General features: G+C 45.3%; 1 protein-coding gene across 1 annotated transcript in view; it reads left to right on the top strand.

Moving 5' to 3' along the window:
• nelfcd (negative elongation factor complex member C/D) overlaps positions 1-14,985 on the top strand; it is a 42,717-nt gene extending 27,732 nt beyond the window's left edge. The window contains 6 exon segments of the mRNA XM_034166849.1: positions 12,976-13,115; positions 13,287-13,401; positions 13,482-13,577; positions 13,663-13,803; positions 14,293-14,422; positions 14,673-14,985. Of these exon segments, the coding sequence (XP_034022740.1) occupies positions 12,976-13,115; positions 13,287-13,401; positions 13,482-13,577; positions 13,663-13,803; positions 14,293-14,422; positions 14,673-14,707 (657 nt within the window). The 3' untranslated portion in view covers positions 14,708-14,985.
• The last annotated feature ends 5,675 nt before the right edge of the window (positions 14,986-20,660 follow it).

The following is a 20,660-nucleotide window of genomic DNA, read 5'->3' on the forward strand; positions in this document are numbered from 1 at the left end:
GAGCAAAATGATAGATTTGATATCGGCCGATAGTTTTTCAATACACTAGGGTCAAGATTAGGTTTCTTAAGTAATGGTTTAATCACTGCATATTTGAAACATTTAGGAACAGATCCAGAAGTTAAAGAAAGATTAATAATTTCCAGCGCAATCGGCCCAAGAGTGGGCCACAGGTCCTTAAACAGTTTTGTTGGTATAGGATCAAATAAGTTGTGCTTTTTGTTGACGTTACGAGTTTCGTCAGCATGTCTAGAGAGATGCCATCAAATTCTGTAAATCTAGGTAATACCTCAGTAGTGGCACCCACCTCAATAGCAGGGTGTAGTGGCTGGGTTAAGGCATGCTGGGATATGTTCAACCTAATGTCATCTATTTTCTTCTCAAAGTAATCCAGGAAATCTTGTGCTGTAAAAGGAGATTGAACTACAGGTGGTTGTCCATGAATAAGTGTTGCCACCGTGTTGAACAATAACTTTGAGTTATGCTTGTTTTTGTTGATCAAATCAGAGTAATAGGTCCGCTTTGTAGCCAGTAGTGCATGCTTATAGTCTAAGATAGCATCACGCCATGCAAGGTTAATACTTCTAATTTTGAACAACGCCATTTCCGTTCTAGACCTCTTCCTTTATGCTTGAGGTCATGCAGGTAATCATTGAACCAAGGTGACTGCGATTTGGGGGAGCGCGGTTTCAACACAGGTGGTGCAATCATGTCGAGTCGTTTTGAGCACTGAGTTTAAACTATCCACAAGTCTGTCTACTGACTGGGTATTTGTCAAAAGTGAGGCTAAGAAATCAGGCAATCAAGCTTCTAGTTCAGTCTTAGTTGAGGAGTTGATGCATCGCCGTAATGATAAATAAGGTTGTTGTTCCACTAAACACGGCAGTGAAACTGTAAACTTAATAAGTGAGTGATCAGAGACCACTAATGTAAGAGGCATGATGTCAATATTCATGACAGCAATACCACGTGCGAGAACCAGATCCAGGGTATTTCCACTAATGTGCGTCGAATCCCGAATGCATTGCCGAAATCCTAATGCATCCACAATTTCCATAAATGATTTGCAGAGGGGATCAGAAGGCTTATTTATATGAACGTTAAAGTCACCAATGATCAGAATGTTATCTGCTCTTGTTGACAAGTTAGAAATGAACGCACCAAATTCATCTAAGAATTCAGAATATGGGCCAGGAGGCCTATATACAGTGACAAAGTAATACGGCTGATTTTTATTCTTCTGACCTTGGCAGTGCGTAATATCCTGAGCGGAGCGGAGAATCAGATGCTCAAACGAGTTATATTTGTGACCCCCAACCGCTAATAAGCTAAACCTAGATTTATAAATAAGAGCTACACCCCCGCCTTGCTTCGCATCACGAGGGACGTGACTAAATGTATATGCTCGTGGGCAGGCCTCATTTAAGGGGAGGACAGTTGTAGGTTTAAGCCAGGTTTCACATAACCCAATCATATCTAAGTGATGATCAATAATTAAATCATTAATCAACAGTGATTTTGAGGACAGTGATCTTATGTTAATGAGACCCAGTCTAAGGACCTCAGTGGGGTTGACAGTTGAGCTGTTTGGGTTTAGGGGTGGTTCCAGAGTGGCATATATAAGATGCCTAGAAGTAGGTTTAGGTTTGAGACATTCCACACGCATTGTAGGTAGCAGACATGAAATCTTTGATATTGCTGGAACAACCACTGGGCCATCCTCAATTTCAACATGATCCAATATAGTAATGGGTATTAAGTGCAAGTTAAAACTCTACCATGCAAAGTGAAAGCCATACATCAACAACATCCAGAAACGCCACCGCCTTCTCTGGGCCCGAGCTCATTTGAAATGGACAGACGCAAAGTAGAAAAGTGTGCTGTGGTCTGATGAGTCCACATTTCAAATTGTTTTTTGAAATCATGGACATTGTGTCCTGCGGACAAAAGAGGAAAAAGACCATCCAGATTGTTACCAGCGCAAAGTTCAAAAGCCAGCATCTGTGATGGTATGGGGGTGTGTTAGTGCCCATGGCATGGGCAACTTATACACATCTGTGATGGCACCAACAATTCTGAAATGTACATCCAAGTTTTGGAGCAACACATGCTGCCATCCAAGCAACGTGTTTTTCAGGGACGTCTCTTATTTCAGCAAGACAATGCCAAGCCACATCCTGCACGTGTTCCAACAGTGTGGCTTCGTAGTAAAAGGATGCGGGTACTAGATTGGCCTGCCTGCAGTCCAGACCTGTCGTCCATTGAAAATCTGTGGCGCATTATGAAGCACAAAATACGACAACAGAGACCCCAGACTGTTGAACAAGTCATACATCAAGCAAGAATGGGAAAGAATACCACCTACAAAGCTTCAGCAATTGGTGTTCTCAGTTCCCAAATGTTCCCAAATGTTCTCAGCCCCAACCAGTCCCAGCAGAAGACTGCCCCTCCCTGAGCCTGTTTCTGCTGGAGGTTTCTTCCTGTTAAAAGGGAGTTTTTCCTTCCCACTGTAGCCAAGTGCTTGCTCACAGGGGGTCGTTTTGACCGTTGGGGTTTTACATAATTATTGTATGGCCTTGCCTTACAATATAAAGCGCCTTGGGGCAACTGTTTGTTGTGATTTGGCGCTATATAAAAAAATTAATTGATTGATTGATTGAAAGGTGATGTAACACAGTGGTAAACATACCACTGTCTCAGCTTTTTGAAACGTGTTGCAGGCATCCATTTCAAAATGAGCAAATATGTGCACACAAACAATAAAGTGTATCAGTTTGAACATTGAATATCTTGTCTTTGTGGCGTATTCAATTGAATATAGGTTGAAGAGGCTTTACAAATCATTGTATTCTGTTTTTTATTTACATTTTACACAACGTCCCAACTTCATTGGAATTGAAAACCACTTAAATATGTCACACCAAAAGTTATACAGTTTCGGACATGTCCAAAAAAGGTGGGTCAGAGATCCCTCTGCTGATTTACATCGGTCACATAGAGAAGAAATAGTAGGAAAGATTCTGTGCAATAAGGTCTTTGAATAATGGAGCCTGTGCATCACCTTAAACTGGATTAACTGGTGCCTGACATTAATAGAACAAATCGAATCCTACCAAGGCCCTCCCTCCAAACACCATCCCCAGTCTGCATTCCCAACTCCTCAAGTATTTACAAAAAGTGTGTGGCACAAACCACATGTTCAGAAAATACGAGGTCTGTGATGAAAAAAGCGGTCCTTTTTATTTTTTTCAAAAAATAAATGGATTTGATTCATATGTTTTTACGTCAGACATGCTTGAACCCTCGTGCGCATGCGTGAGTTTTTTCACGTGTGTCGGTGACGTCATTCGCCTGTGGGCAGGCCTTGAGTGAGGAGTGCTCCACCCCGCCCGTCGGAATCTCTTTGTCTGAATAGCCGCTGCGGACGGCGCGCGTTGCTTTATCAACATTTTTTCTGGACCTGTGAGGAATATCCGAGTGGACACTATTCGAGAAATTAAGATGGGTTTCGGTGAAAAGTTTAACGGCTGATGAGAGATTATGGGGTGTTTCTGTCGGTGTAAGGACTTCCCACGGAGCTGGACATCGCGCAGTGCTTCCAGGCGCCGTCGTCGGCCTGTTTCGACCTGAAAACATTCTAATTTAAGGCTTAATTCACCAAGGACGTCGTGAGAGAACAGAGAAGATTCAGAAGAGGCCGGCATGAGGACTTTATGCGGACATTCCACTGTTTAAGGACATTTTGTAATGAAAGACGTGCGCGCAAATTCGCCGAGTCATTTCCGTGACGACTCTGCGAATTTGTGTGTGCTGCGACAGGAAAAACACCTCCGTGTTGAAAACCATTTGTAAAATTCAGGCGGCTTTTGATGGCTTTCAACAAGTGAGTAACTGAGAAATTGTTTAACAGCTTGGGCATGTTCCAACTTGCCCGTTAAGGTTTCCAACGGAGGTGTTTTTCCTGTCGTGACCCCCCGCGGTCGGGTCCGGTCCGGCCCGACATGTGACTCTGCCCGCACGTTCTTTCATTACAAAATGTCCGTTAACAATGGAATGTCTGAATAAACTTCTCATGCCGACTTCTTCTGAAATTTCTCTGTTCTCTGACGACTTACTGGGTCAACAGAGCCTGAAATGTGGAAGTTTTCAACTTGAAACGGTGAGACGCTGCCGCCTCGAAGCGCAGATCGCCGTCAGGCGCCGTGGGCTGTCCTTAAAGCGACACTACAGACCAAAATCTCTCATCAGCCGTTAAAATTTTTACCGAAAACCAGCTGAATTTATCGAATGGTGTCCACTCAGTTGTGCCTTACAGTTTTTGAACAAATTTTTATCAAACAAAGCAGCAGTCTGAGCCATTCCTAAACGATGAAAAAACTCAGACTGCCCACAGGCGAATGATGTAACCGACAGGCGTGGAAAAACTCTCGCATGCCCACGAGGGTTCAAGCATGTCTGATGTAATCACACGTGATTCAAATCCATATGGATTTTGAAAAAAATAATAAGGTCCGTTACTTTTATCACAGACCTCGTATATTTACAAAACCAGAGACCAATTTTTTGGACTCGGGCGGACCCAACAAAAGCTTATAAAACATTTTACCTTCTGGGAGAGACTCAGAGTTAGGCACATATTTGCGGACATAATTCCTGATCTGCAGATATCGGAAAAAATGTGTTGTGGAAAGAGAAAACGTATTTTTTAATTGAGTAAATGTAGCAAACTGTTTATTAATATACTGTTGTGAAAGTGTAGGAACATGGACCCACAACAAGGGGCGCAAATGAACGGACAATGGAGGTAGCCAAATAACAACACTTTACTGTTGTGACAAAAAGCACAACAAACACAACAGATTACAACAATAGACAAGAAGTCAATTCACACAATGTGTCACGTGGGCAGGCTCAAAGATAAGAGATGGCGGCTCCAGTATTCCCGGGGTTCGGTGGCGGAGGAAATCGTGTGGTTCCGGTTCTGCTTTGGACAGACAAGTCCTGAACTCCCAGGTGGCCACTGCCTCCGCGTGTCGGATCTGGTACTGCTGGCGAGGAACAAAAACAGTTAAAGGTGGGTGCGTGTGCACCCAGCAACCCGTATGGCGGGAAAACCACCTCCTCCTCTCGTCGGAAGAATGTCTGCTATTTCACGCACAAAAGTAACAAAGTGTTAATGTTGACAAAAGACAACACAGTCGGCTGAGAACGGTACCTTCAAGGTAGAGCGATATCTCGGCAAAGAGGTGGAGATGTCGTCCTGCTGATATACCACTGCTGATCTACCACTGCTGATCAGCTGATTGGTGACAGCTGTCGTAGGCGATAAGTGACAGCCGTCACCCCGGCTGCTCCTGTGAGGCGACAGCGCCCTCTGGTGCCTGGAGCCCGCACTCCAGACAGGGCGCCCTCTGGTGGTGATGGGCCAGCAGTACCTCCTCTTCAGCGGCCCACACAACAGGACCCCCCCCTCAACGGGCGCCTCCTCGCGCCCGACCAGGCTTGTCCGGGTGGCGGCGGTAGAAATCGGCCAGGAGGGCCGGGTCCAGGATGAAGCTCCTCTTCACCCAGGAGCGTTCTTCGGGTCCGTACCCCTCCCAGTCCACCAAATACTGGAAGCCCCGGCCCATCCTACGGACATCCAAGAGCCGGCGCACAGTCCAAGCCGGCTCGCCATCGATGATCCGGGCAGGAGGCGGCGCCGGACCCGGAGCACAGAGGGGTGAGGTGTGATGCAGCTTTATCCGGGACACATGGAAAACAGGATGGATCCGCAGTGAGGCCGGAAGCTGAAGCCTCACTGCGGCTGGACTGATGACCTTAAGGATCCTGAAGGGACCAATGTAACAGTCCTGTAGTTTGGGGGAGTCCACTTTCAGGGGAATGTCCTTGGTGGACAACCACACCTCCTGCCCTGGCCGATACGCAGGGGCCGGGGTCCGCCGACGGTCTGCATGGGCTTTTGCCCTCGTCCGGGCCTTTAGCAAAGCAGAACGGGCGGCGCGCCACACCCGACGGCACTTCCGCAGGTGGGCCTGGACCGAGGGCACACCGACCTCTCCCTCAACCACCGGAAACAACGGGGGCTGATACCTCAGACACACCTCAAAAGGGGAGAGGCCGGTGGCTGAAGACACCTGGCTGTTATGGGCATACTCGATCCAGGCCAAATGGGTACTCCAGGCCGCCGGGTGCACGGCCGTCACGCAGCGCAGGGCCTGTTCCACCTCCTGATTGACCCGTTCTGCTTGCCCGTTGGTCTGAGGATGATACCCGGACGAGAGGACTCACCGTGGCCCCCAGTTCCCGGCAGAAGCTCCTCCAGACTTGCGAGGAGAACTGGGGACCGCGATCGGAGACGATGTCTGTTGGAATCCCATGCAGCCGGACGACGTGGTGGACCAGGAGGTCCGCTGTCTCCTGGGCAGTCGGGAGCTTCGGGAGGGCCACGAAGTGTGCCGCCTTGGAGAATCGGTCCACTATCGTGAGGATGGTGGTGTTGCCCTGGGACGGCGGGAGGCCCGTGACAAAATCCAGGCCGATGTGGGACCAGGGGCGATGAGGCACAGGCAGTGGCTGGAGCAGTCCCGATGCCCTGCGGTGGTCAGCCTTGCCCCTGGCGCAGGTGGTGCAGGCCTGGATATAATCCCGGACGTCGGCCTCCAGGGACGCCCACCAGAAGCGCTGCCGGACAACTGCCACGGTCCTACGCACCCCTGGATGACAGGAGAACTTGGAGCCGTGACAGAAGTCCAGGACTGCAGCCCTGGCCTCTGGTGGGACGTAAAGTTTGTTCTTTGGCCCAGATCCAGGCTCCGTGCCAGGGCCTCCCGGACGGTTTTCTCTACGTCCCAGGTGAGGGTGGCCATGATAGCGGACTCCGGGATGATAGGTTCCGGTGGATCCGACACCTCCGTTTTGACTTCGTCTTCATGCACCCGGGACAAGGCATCCGATCTCTGGTTTTTGGTCCCGGGACGGTAGGTGATCCGGAAGTCAAAACGGCCGAAGAACAGTGACCAGCGGGCTTGCCTGGGGTTCAGCCGCTTGGCGGTCCTGATATACTCCAGGTTCCGGTGGTCAGTGAAAACCGTGAATGGCACGGACGTTCCCTCCAACAGATGTCTCCACTCTTCAAGAGCCTCTTTCACCGAAAGGAGTTCTCGATTGCCGACGTCATAGTTCCGTTCGGCCGGGGTCAACCTGCGGGAAAAATAGGCACACGGGTGAAGGACCTTATCGGCCTTTCCGCTCTGGGATAGCACGGCTCCTATCCCTGAGTCCGAGGCGTCCACTTCAACCACAAACTGGCGACTAGGATCGGGCTGCACCAGAACAGGTGCAGACGAGAAGCGCCGTTTCAACTCCTTGAACGCGGCATCGCACCGATCCGACCAGGTGAAGGGGACTTTTGGAGAGGTCAGGGCTGTCAGGGGGCTAACTACCTGACTGTAGCCCTTAATGAACCTCCTGTAGAAATTTGCAAAGCCGAGGAACTGTTGCAGCTTCCTACGGCTGGTGGGTTGGGGCCAGTCTCTCACCGCTGCAACCTTGGCCGGATCAGGAGCGACGGAGTTGGGGGAGATGATAAACCCCAGGAAGGACAAAGACGTGCGGTGAAACTCACACTTCTCGCCCTTCACAAACAGCCGGTTCTCCAACAACCACTGCAGGACCTGACGTACATGCCGGACATGAGTCTCACGATCCGGAGAAAAGATGAGTATATCGTCTAGATATACGAAGACGAATCGGTGCAGGAAATCCCGCAAGACATCATTAACTAATGCTCGGAACGTCGCGGGGGCGTTTGTGAGGCCGAACGGCATGACCAGGTACTCAAAGTGACCTAAGGGGGTGTTAAATGCCGTCTCCCTTCCGGATCCGAACCAGGTGATACGCATTTCTAAGATCTAGCTTAGTGAATATCTGGGCTCCATGCAGGGGCGTGAACACTGAATCCAACAAGGGCAACGGGTATCGATTACGAACCGTGATTTCGTTCAGTCCCCTATAATCAATGCATGGACGAAGTCCGCCGTCTTTTTTTACCCACAAAAAAGAAACCTGCACCCATCGGGGAGGTGGAATTCCGGATCAACCCGGCGGCTAAAGAGTCCCGGATGTAGGTCTCCATTGATTCGAGCTCAGGTCGTGAGAGGTTGTACAGCCTGCTGGATGGGAACTCAACGCCTGGAACCAAATCAATGGCACAATCGTACGGACGGTGGGGGGGAAGGGTGAGCGCCAGATCCTTACTGAACACATCCACAAGGTCATGGTACTCCCCCGGCACCGTCCCAAGATTGGGCGGGACTCTGACCTCCTCCTTAGCCGGGGAACCAGGAGGAACCGAGGAACCTAAACATACCCGATGGCAGGTTTCGCTCCACTGAACCACTATCCCGGACGGCCAATCGATCCGGGGATTGTGTTTTAACATCCAAGGGAACCCGAGAATCACACAGGAGGCAGGAGTCACAAAAAACTCGATCTCCTCCCGGTGGTTCCCTGACACCACCAGAGTTACTGGTGGTGTCTTATGTGTGATTAGAGGGAGTAGGGAGCCATCTAGTGCCCGCACCTGCACAGGCGAGGTAAGCGCCACCAGAGGGAGCCCTGCCTCCCTGGCCCATCTGCTGTCTAGCAGATTCCCTTCAGAGCCCGTGTCCACCAGTGCTGGGGCCTTCAGGGTTAAATCCTCATAAAAGATTGTAACTGGGAGTCATGTGGTGATATGGGTATGTCCCACGTGAATGTTTTGGCCCACCCCTAACCCAGTTTCTAGGGGCGGGCGTTGGTGTTTAACCGCTCGGGGCAGTTTCTCACTTGATGCTCTATTGAGCCACAAACAAAGCACGCTCCGCGGACCAGCCTACTCTGTCTATCTGGTGGCCTAAATGTGGCCCTGCTCGTGTCCATAGCTTCATCAGCAGGGGGAGCTGTAACCACACGGAGCGTGGGGAGGGCGGAACTCGGTCGGAACCAGAAGGGAGAGGGACGGCGCGTGCCCGGCCACGCCCTTCGTCTCGCTCCCAACGGCGTTCTTCTAACCGATTGTCTAATCGTATAACGAGATCAATAAGCCCGTCTAAATCCCGCGGTTCGTCCTTGGCCACCAGGTGCTCCTTCAGGACCAACGACAGTCCGTTTACGCAGGCGGCACGGAGGGCAGTGCTATTCCAGCCGGACCTCGCAGCCGCGATGCGTAAGTCGCCTGCATAAGCAGCTGCGCTCCGGCGCCCCTGTCTCATTGACAGCAGCACGGCTGAAGCGGTCTCTCCTCTATTTGGGTGATCGAACACTGTTCTGAATTCCCTCACAAACCCATCATATGTCAGAAGGAGCTGTGAATTTTGCTCCCAGAGCGCTGTAGCCCAAGCGCGTGCCTCACCGCAAAGCAGATTAATCACATAAGCTATCTTACTAGCATCAGTCGCATACATGACGGGACGTTGTGCGAAGACGAACGAACACTGCATAAGAAAGTCCGCGCACGTCTCCACACAACCCCCGTATGGCTCTGGAGGGCTTATGTATGCTTCAGGGGAAAGTGGGAGGGGTCGTTGAACGACCTGTGGAATGTCACTGTTGCGCACAGGATCGACAGGAGGGGGAGCCGCAGCAGCGCCCTGAGGGCGCGCTTCCACCTGCGCGGCGAGAGCCTCCACCCTGCGGTTAAGGAGGACGTTCTGCTCGGTCATTAGATCCAACCGAGCCGTAAAAGCGGTGAGGATTCGCTGCAACTCACCGATCATTCCTCCTGCAGATGCCTGTGCGCCCTGCTCTTCCATTGGCCGTTCAACAGCCGATTGACACCCCTCGGGGTCCATGACGTTGGCCGAGATATCCTGTTGTGAAAGTGTAGGAACATGGACCCACAACAGGGGGCGCAAATGAACGGACAATGGAGGTAGCCAAATAACAACACTTTACTGTTGTGACAAAAAGCACAACAAACACAACAGATTACAACAATAGACAAGAAGTCAATTCACACAATGTGTCACGTGGGCAGGCTCGAAGATAAGAGACGTCTGTCCAAAGCAGAACCGGAACCACACGATTTCCTCCGCCACCGAACCCCGGGAATACTGGAGCCGCCAAGTCCCGAACTCCCAGGTGGCCACTGCCTCCGCGTGTCGGATCTGGTACTGCTGGCGAGGAACAAAAACAGTTAAAGGTGGGTGCGTGTGCACCCAGCAACCCGTATGGCGGGAAAACCACCTCCTCCTCTTGTCGGAAGAATGTCTGCTATTTCACGCACAAAAGTAACAAAGTGTTAATGTTGACAAAAGACAACACAGTCGGCTGAGAACGGTACCTTCAAGGTAGAGCGATATCTCGGCAAAGAGGTGGAGATGTCGTCCTGCTGATATACCACTGCTGATCAGCTGATTGGTGACAGCTGTCGTAGGCGATAAGTGACAGCTGTCACCCCGGCTGCTCCTGTGAGGCGGCAGCGCCCTCTGGTGCCTGGAGCCCGCACTCCAGACAGGGCGCCCTCTGGTGGTGATGGGCCAGCAGTACCTCCTCTTCAGCGGCCCACACAACATATACAAATCTTTCAAAGTGACTAAACCTTTTAACCTCCCAGTATTAAATGACCCATCCAAAAGGGATGGGGAAAATGCATTATTATGATATATTGGGGCATAAATACAAGTATCTGGCAACCCACAGTTCTTTTTAATTTGCTGCCATATTTTCAGGCTATTAAAAACTATCATGTGATCCGCCTTAGATGCCATGGGTCCAGATGTTGCAAAGAGAAGAGCTGGAAGGGAACTGTTCTTGACACCACACATTTCAGTGGCAACCCAGGGGGGAGTATCAGCAGACACTTGCATCTTGTGTAGCCTGCCAATAGACAAGTGCCCTGGCATTCTCTGCCCAATAATAATGCAGGAAACTTGGTAATCCAAACCCTCCCATTTCTGCTGATTTATGTAGAGTTTTTGAAATCCTATGAGCTTGAAACCTTAAATAAAAGGCATAACTATCGAGTCTAACATTAAAAAAAAAGAATGTGACAAGAAAATAGGTAAATTTTGAAAAAGATACAAAAACCTTGGCAGGGAGATCTTTTAATGGCATTTATTCAACCCATCATTCTCCATTTTTCAATGTTCCTCTTCAATTTTCCCACTTTCTCAAGAAAATTCATTTTAAAAATGAGCTTAGGGTCTTTTGGCAGAACTATTCCAAGATACTTCAGTTTATCTCTAATTTTAATGGGAGATTATGCAAGAATTCAGGATCGAGATCAGCACCCAACAACATAAATTCACTCTTCTGCCAGTTAATAGTGTATCCCAAAAGTTGCCAAAAGTTCTTATAAGATCTAGTAGAACAGGAACATTGTTTCTGTGTAGGCTCTCAGTTGTCCAGGTGGTTTCCATAGTAGAGAAGCTTGAATCTTTGACTGGACTGGGTTGCTTGACGCGAGGACGTTTCGCTTCAAATCGCAGAAGCTTCCTTAGCTAAAATTCTTGCTCTGGTGGTCTGACTTCTGTCTTGACTCTTGTAGAGAAGAATAATCAACTACAGAGGATCTTCAGACAGCACAAAATCCCAGTTTACTTTAAACCGGTTAACACCTTGAGACAGAAACTAGTTCACCCTAAGGACAGGATCCCTAGTTACAAACAGAGCAATGTAGTGTATTCTATCAGATGTCAGGAAAACTGTAACGAACACTACATAGGTGAGACTAAGCAACCTTTACGCAAAAGGCTATACCAGCACCGCAGAGAGGGCACCAGTGGACCTCAGTCTGCCGTTCATCTCCACCTTAAAGACACTAACCACACATTTGAGGACAAGGAAGTTAAAATATTAGCCAGAGAGAAGAAATGGTTTGAGAGAGGGGTCAAGGAGGAATCCTTTGTGAAACGTTTGAAACCCAGCCTTAACCGGGGAGGGGGTCTGAGACACGCTTTATCCCCTGTTTACAACGGGGTACTCAGGTCAAAGCAGTTTCAGTCGTTTGTTCATGGTAATGAGTCATTCACGTCATCAGCAGAGTCGTCAAGGGAGCCATTAGGAGAGGGTCTGTCCCATCATTAGGAGGGACAGCTGCCCTGTCATTAGGAGGGTGCTAACTAGAGCACAATAGGTGCTGATTAGAGCTATTGTTTAGTCACTAGCCTATAGCAGTCTGCCTCTCGGTAGGAGGGGTCTGGTTAGGTTTAAAACTCCAGCTTGTGTGACTTCTTGATTATTCTTCTCTACAAGAGTCAAGACATAAGTCAGACCACCAGAGCAAGAATTTTAGCTGAGGAAGCTTCTGCGATTTGAAGCGAAACGTCCTTGCGTCAAGCAACCCAGTCCAGTCGAAGATTCTCCTTCAGTTCACTTGAACTGGTCTCCCAGGAGAGCCCGCATTTTACTTGGATTAGTGGATCAACACTGTAACCAATGAGCTATCCTCACTCCTACTGACAAACTGTCTGACATTCAAAGGTGATGATGTGTCAAAGATTGGAGTATGAAATCTAGTGAAACAGTAATGTGTGCAGCCATCATTAATTCTCATTTTACTTCTGGATCTCTTGAGAAAAGTGCTTGGATCTGGCAAAATCTGAAATCAACATACTTCAAAGATTCTGTATGCAAATTTACATAGTTTCTGCTGGATGTGAACATCTCAGGCAATTTTTGTTACACATCTGCCTCACTATAAGAACATGGTCACAGTACAATCCAGATACTGTATGTCTATTAAAAGGCACCAACTGCTGTTCATTCTATTCAGTGAGGGTGGGGGCTGGGAAGAAACTTTGTTTTGATCCTAAAATGTGTAGTGATGCCTAGACCACCCCCCACTCCCCAAAAATTTGATTGTACCTTTTAGTTAAAGCCCTTAAATGCAATATAATGGTGGGTTTTATCTTCTTGTTTCTTTAGTGTTTCCTGGTTTGAAATTAAAGATTGCTTTGTAAACTCAAAGATATTATTTACTTTCAATTCAAGAACAAGCGAGTGAACATCAATAAAGATGAGCTGAAGTCTACGTCCAAAGCCATAGAGACGGTGCACAACTTGTGCTGCAATGAGAACAAAGGTGCTACAGAACTGGTTGCTGAACTGGGCACTCTGTACCAGTGCATCCGGTGAGTCTCTGACAAAATGAACAACTTGTTCAAGCTAGAAAAAGTAGTCCCTTAATAGTGATCAAACTTTGTCCTTGAGAATATTACTGTTAGTAAAAGTAAAATTCCTTTGAACAGCTGTGCCTGTACAAAAAATGTTACTGAGCTGACTTCATGCATCTGTTTGTTCAGGTTTCCTGTAGTTGCCATGGGGGTCTTGAAATGGGTGGACTGGACAGTGTCTGAACCTCGGTACTTTCAGCTTCAGACAGACCACACACCAGTCCATTTAGCGCTACTTGATGAGGTGCTGTATGTATACCGCATGCAGATTTTATTCTTTGAGAACACTGAGTTTGAACTTTACTCCTTCCTTCCTTCCTGCAGATCTGTACGTGTCACCAGCTGCTGCATCCACAGGTTCTCCAACTGCTCATCAAACTTTTTGAGACTGAACACTCTCAGCTTGATGTCATGGAACAAGTGCGTGTTCCGATTATGCTATTTATGTTTTCTCAGTTGTGACCGCACAGAACAGGCTCTCAGCTAATAGTGTATTTCTTCACAGTTGGAGTTAAAGAAGACCCTTTTGGACCGAATGGTTCACCTGCTGAGCCGTGGTTACGTCCTGCCTGTCGTCAGTTACATCCGCAAGTGTCTGGAGAAACTCAACACGGATATCTCCCTCATTCGCTATTTTGTCACAGAGGTAAATGCTGCTCTTGATGCTTTGTAAATGTTTGATGCCTTAAAAGTCTTAAAATGTCAAAGTTTCATAGAAGGCCCCATTCATCAAATCGCTAGAAATCTCTTTACACACGGTTTAAGACATACAACCAGTTTTGAAAAAAAATCTTCAGTTTCATCTTTCATTTAAATGTTTTTAAACATATTTGCATTGGCATTGAGAGTCTTAAAGTTGCACTTAAAGAATTTTATATTTGATTAGTTGTCATCAGTGCCGTCATCTGATCATAGTTTAAGACCATTTCATGTCTAACTGTAGACAAATGTCTGAGCATCAGAAAACATCAAGCTGAAGTAGCACCTGCCTCAAATTCATTTTAAACAGGTTTCATTTTTTCCTCATAAATATGAGTTGTTTGTTCTGAGTGGCAGCACATATGTATTTGGGCCAGACGGCCGTTTACAGTAATTGTCAAAGTAAAGTGTTTTAAGTGCAGCGTTCCTGTTGAAGGTTCTGGATGTGATCGCACCTCCGTACACGTCAGACTTTGTTCAGCTTTTCCTGCCCATCCTGGAGAACGACAGCATTGCAGGCACGATCCGCACCGAAGGAGAACACGACCCTGTTGCCGAATTCATCGGTAGGTGTTGTGGTTACACCGTTTTTATGGTTACACTTCCTGTCAGACCACATATCCTGATGATTTACTTTGCTGCAATGGATTCTGTTCTGTATATTTTAATATAAGGTATATAATTATCTTTAATAGTTACGTCATTAAGGCATTGCTAGTGTGTGACCAAAAGTAGAACAGACTGTAAATAAGCTCATCTTCAAATGTGGAAATCTGGCATAATTATCTCTAAAAGCACAAACTTTCTCCCCTTCAGCTCATTGCAAGTCCAACTTCATCATGATTAACTGATGCAGAAAGAAAAGATATTGGACTGTACCAGGAGGTCCTAACAGACAGAGGACGAGACGTCACCAGGAGCCATTACTCAATGTCCTGACGTTTGGAGCAAAAACATCAGAAACTCTTTGTTGCTGAGGCAAAATGAGCTTGAAGTGCGATTGTAAATATTTGGTAAGAAAATGGACTTTTTGAGGATAGAGGTTCAATAGATGCAGCTAAATGTTTTTACTTTGAAGTATGTTTTTTAAATGTTTGACCCATTTTAAAATAAATTTCACTGTCTATTTTTTTTGTCAGTAATACTTAATTGACATTTTGCAGGCCAGAAGTAGTGTTTTTTCCCTGATGTGATAGTGAATAGTGATGTGATAGTGAATCTCAACTGTTTCTCTTAAACATGATGCTGCACAGACAGAGAGATGAGTTCAAACAGTTTTAGTGAGTTAGTGTAAAAACCAACCCGTACTTGGGCCACGTCAGTGGAGGAGTGACTTAAACTCTAAGGCTGAATCTCAATTCTACACCTTGGCCCTTCCCCTCCGTTTTGCGCAGGCATGAGAGACGGGTGTCTCGATTCTCTTTTTGGAGCGAGATGGAGGGGTAGGTGGAGGGCTTCAAACCCCTCTGAATGGAGTGAATCTGGATGCACACTCCGTTTGGAGGGGTAGGAGGAGCTTACTGCTGTCTCCAAAAAAACAAACATGGCGCCGAAAGAGCCGCACAAATGAAGCAGCTTTCATTACAAACTACGCTGTTTAGAAAGTTATAACTTGCCAAAAAACTTTCCAGGTAGTTGCCTATGACAGCAACGTGTATGCTGCTGGATGCATGTTGTGTATATTGTCATTCTGAAGAATATCGTAACTTCGCTCGTGTGCTGAGGCGTTATAATGCATATACACAGGAACGCTACAATAAGACACTTTTATATTTCACAATGGAGAAAATCATGATAAAGGATAAGTATGTTAATTTGTATGTTCATAAATCTTTGCATAATATCAGTCTCTGCTGTTGGATTTCAAGGTCTGTAACACGTGTGTATTTTGTAAACAAACAGGGAGCCCTGAGCACACTCGACTCCTAATAAGCTTTCAGGCAGAAAATGAGAAGTTTCACCAATGGGAATAAGTTGGAAAATATACACACACATGTACATGTGTAACACATAACCTGACGTCCTAATAGAGTCATGTTATTTGTCAAAGACATTTCTAAAGGAAATAGGGCTGGATGCAAAAAATGGGAGAATTTGAAAAAGAAATATAAGGTTAACAGAACTAGATGCAGCCCATAACATATATATACAGGTGCTTATCATATATGTAGAATATCATGAAAAAGTTGATTTATTTCAGTAATTCCATTCAAAAAGTGAAACTTGTGGGGGGCGCTGGCGAGCATCCAATGGAGTAGGTCACGTTTTGGGGAGCTCCACTGAATTTTTTTATTAAATTCCTTTTTGGTGCTGACTTAACTTCAAACAGGTGCAAGCTCGATGTTTTAAGCACTAGTACATGTTTATTTGAGACTGATGGCGACCGACCTGCGAAACTTTGCTTACAAACCTAAAGAAAAGTCAACCCGAACAGCGGCTAAAGCTAACTCCGAGGCAGCGCAGACTAACAAACAAGATGAAACAGAAACCATGGCTTTATGACGTTAAGGCAGAAATTCTCGCAGCAATAAGAGGAGATATTTCGGAGCTACTCAGTTCGGAGTTGAAGGATATGCTGACTACCCAATTTGAGGAAATGAAAAGTGAGATGAAAGCTGTGAAAACTGAAGTCGCTGGTAACATCGCACTGCTGCGCTCAGACCTGGACTCAGTGAGAGGAAAAGTTACAGACATGGAGCAAAGCCTGACAATGGGCTCCGACGATGTAGCGAACCTGCAGTCCACGGTCAGCACTGTCAAGACCGAGGTGAAACATTTACAAGAGAAGTGCATTGGCATGAAAGGAAGGATGAGACGCTCAAATATCCGCATACTGAACGTCCTGGAGGAGAACAACTCGACCCCCGTCCTCTGTCACGCGACTCCTGAAAGAAGCTTTCAACATGGACCGGGAGGTTCTGATTGACCGATCACACCGTTCCCCGCAGTTTCAACGAGTGATGGGGAAGCCGCGTCCGATTATTGCTAAACTTCATTACTACCAGGACTGCGTCGATATACTCTGTCGCGCTCGTCAGACAGGCGGCACTCTCAAGTATCACCAGTTATCCATCTCCATCTTCCAGGATTACCCTCCCAGCGTGGCTCGGGCAAGATCCGCTTTCGACGACGTGAAGTAGCTGCTGAAGGGACGAACTGGAGTCCGTTATGGAGTTTTCCACCCTGCGAAGTTTCGCATCTCATACAACGGGACCGAAAAAGTCTTTTTAGATCCGAAGACTGCGATGGCCTTTGTTGAACATTATTGCCGCAGATGCTGCGATTACAGAGGAAGACTAGTTTTGTCTTCATTTATTTACGGTCGGTGGTGAGTAAGAGGACATTTCTTTTCCAAGAAACATTGGCTACCAATATAATAATAAGGTAAATGCTGATGTTATATTACTAAACACATATTTTTGAATGTGTTTGCACCTGTTGGGCTATAGTTATTCATATACATAGACACATTGAGCACCTTTTAAAGATGATGTCTTGGTGGAGTACCGTGCTTGGAGTCCCTAGGAATAAGCACATGTGTGGATTTAAACATGCAGGGTTTGGGTTTCACCACGTTCTTATAATTGGTGATAAAGGGAGGGTTGTAACTGCACCAGTACTAAAATATATTTATTTTCTGAAATCTGTGTCTTCTTGCCAAAGCATGACTTTATTTTTACTATTTCACTAAAGATTAAACATTAATAAAGGTCAGATGAAGAAAGGAGCTTTGGGTTGTCAAGTTAACCTTATAAGTTGGAATGTTAAATCCTTAAATCATTCTGTGAAGCGTAAGAAGGTACTTACTCATCTTAACAAGCTTAATGTAAATATTGCTTTCCTCCAAGAAACACATTTGCTCACAGCAGATCATTCCAGACTACAGGGAGGGTGGATAGGACAATCATTCCACTCCAATTTTAATAGCAAATCCAGAGGCACAGCTATTTTAATTCATAAAAGTGTTCCATTCACCCTGTCCAAAACTATAACAGATTCCCACAGTAGATTTGTTAACACCTGTCATTCTAGCAAACCTCTATGCGCCTAACTGGGACGATCATTCATTTTTTACCAATTTTTTCCCACAGCTACCTGATATGGACTCCCATCATCTTATATTAACAGGAGATTTCAACTGTTGTTTCTCTACTTTGGACCGTAGTTCAACCAACACTTTACCTAAAGCTGCTCAGGTAGTTCAACTCTTTCTTCGTACATTTGGTATCTGTGACGCCTGCCGTCATATTCCTTTTTCTCTGCTGTTCATAAAACATATTCACGAATAGACTATTTTTTTTTATAGATAAAAATCTTATACCCCTTATTACCCAATGTGATTATAATGCAATTATGTCAGATCATGCCCCATTGTCTCTCACACTAGAAATACCTGTTTCACAAGCCTCCTACCATCCCTGGCGCCTGAATAATCTTCGCTTGCAGATAATTTCGTAGAATTTATCTCATCTGAAATAACATTATTTTTGGAATATAACAGAACACCAGGTATGTCATCCTCGACAGTATGGGAAACATTGAAAGCTTACATTCGGGGACAAATTATATCATATTGTGCTCAAAAAAATAAAGAGCATCATAAAAATCTAAAGAGACTAACAGAAGACATTCTAAATTTAGACACACAGATAGCTAACGCCCCTTCGCAGAACTTATTAAAGCAACGAATAATGCTGCAAACTGAATTTATCCTCTTGTCAACCAAACATACCATTCATTTAATAAACAGATCACAACATAAGTTATGACCATGGTGAAAAGGTTAGTCGCATTCTGGCACAGCAACTACATCAAAAAACTGCATCTCAGTGTATTCCTGAAATAAGACGAACTTAATATAAAACAAATCATTCTCAAATTAACCAGACCTTCTACAAGTTTTACTCTAAATTATATACATCTGAATCCTTAAAAGACTCAAGTTTATTCAAGTCTTTCTTTGACAAATTAAATGTACCAACTATTGATGAGCAGGGAGCAGCCACTTTAGACAAGCCATTTACAGAGTCAGAACTCATTTCAGCTGTGAATTCTATGCAAAATGGTAAAACTCCAGGCCCCGATGGATTGACCAGTGAATTTTTTTTAAAACCTTCAGTAAGCAGCTAGCTCCATTTTTGCTGTCTGTGTACCAGGAAGCATTTTTATCTGGCACGCTTCCTCAGACTATGCGTCAAGCAACAATTGCTCTTATTCTAAAAAAGGACAAAAACTCATTAGAGTGTAGCTCTTATCGACCCATCTCTCTATTAAATGTAGACAGTAAACTTCTTGCAAAAATGCTTGCCCAACACCTGGAAAATGTGATCCCAATGTTAATCTCAGACGACCAGACAGGATTTATTAAAAATCGTCAGTTATCTTCCAACATACGTAGGCTTTTAAATGTTCTTTATGATACCACTCCATCTAAGTCAACAGAGGTGATAATTGCATTTGATGTCAAAAAGGCATTTGACCGGGTGGAATGGGATTATCTTTTCTACACTTTGGGTGGTTTTGGCTTTGGACAGAAGTTTATCCACTGGATCGAAATTCTCTATTCACTCCCTATGGCAGCAGTTCGCACCAATAATAATATTTTCAAATTTTTTCAGCTCCAACGCGGCACTAGACAGGGTTGCCCTCTGTTCCCCCTTCTTTTCGCTTTAACAATAGAACCTCTGGCCATAGCCCTTCGTTGTATTAGTGATATAAAGGGAGTGGTAAGAGGTGTCATTGAAAACAGAGTGTCACTATATGCTGATGATATGCTTTTGGGTGATTCTTAGACTACGGCACTTATTATGTCCTTTGATCATATTGTATGAAAAACAGAAAAAAGGGGAAATTTCACACTTTTATAGTTATCTTTACAATGAAAGTGTGTTAAGAAATTTGTTCTAGTAGTCTATGATGACTTTTTCACCTTTTTTCAGCATCATTATATGCAAATATTGCCGTTTTGTGCTTGTCCCACACCCAGACTTTTGATCTTCAATGATAAAAATGAATGGTAAAGAAACATTTTTTCTAATGTTTTAAAATATCTCTGAATAAAATATCAGTAAAATAATCATAACATAATTGGGGTATTCAATGGCATACAACTGTTGTGATTTTTTTTTAAACAAAATGTAGTTGTCCCACACTATTGCTGTAATTTCCACCACAACACTGTAATGTCCCTAAACAGTTTGTATGAAAGATTGTTTGGGTAGTTTCTATGGAGATAAACAGTGACATCAGAGCACATGTATATAGCGCCAAATCACAACAAACAGTTGCCCCAAGGCGCTTTATATTGTAAGGCAATGGTGTGGTGGAAATTACATTTACAAGGCCAATAGTGCCCGTAGTTAAAGAATCACCCTTTTGTATGGAAATGACCCAGTTGTAACTTTACCAAAAGCACTGGATCTGCTTAAATTGTATGGAAAATTATCAGGTTATAAAATAAGCTTGCAGAAAAGTGAACTCATGCCAGTTGGTTCTACTTGTCAGCTGGCTTCGCTCCACTCACTGTCTCTCCCAATTAGAATAAGTCAGTATAGAATTAAATATTTAGGTATATGGGTGACTTAGAGGTTTGAAGACCTGTATCAAGCAAACTTTCTTCCGCTTTTGAATAGCCTAAAAACAAAACCTGGATCGTTGGAATCTGATACCACTTTCTTTAGGAGGTAGAATAAATGTTGTGAAAATGAATGTTATGCCACGTTTTTTGTTTCTTTTCCAATGTATTCCCTTTTTTCTAACAAAATCTTTTTTCCCCTCAATTAATAAGCTTATATCTACTTTTAT

The sequence above is a fragment of the Thalassophryne amazonica genome, chromosome 3 (genome assembly GCF_902500255.1).
Source record: "Thalassophryne amazonica chromosome 3, fThaAma1.1, whole genome shotgun sequence".
Classification (NCBI taxonomy): Eukaryota; Metazoa; Chordata; class Actinopteri; order Batrachoidiformes; family Batrachoididae; genus Thalassophryne; species Thalassophryne amazonica.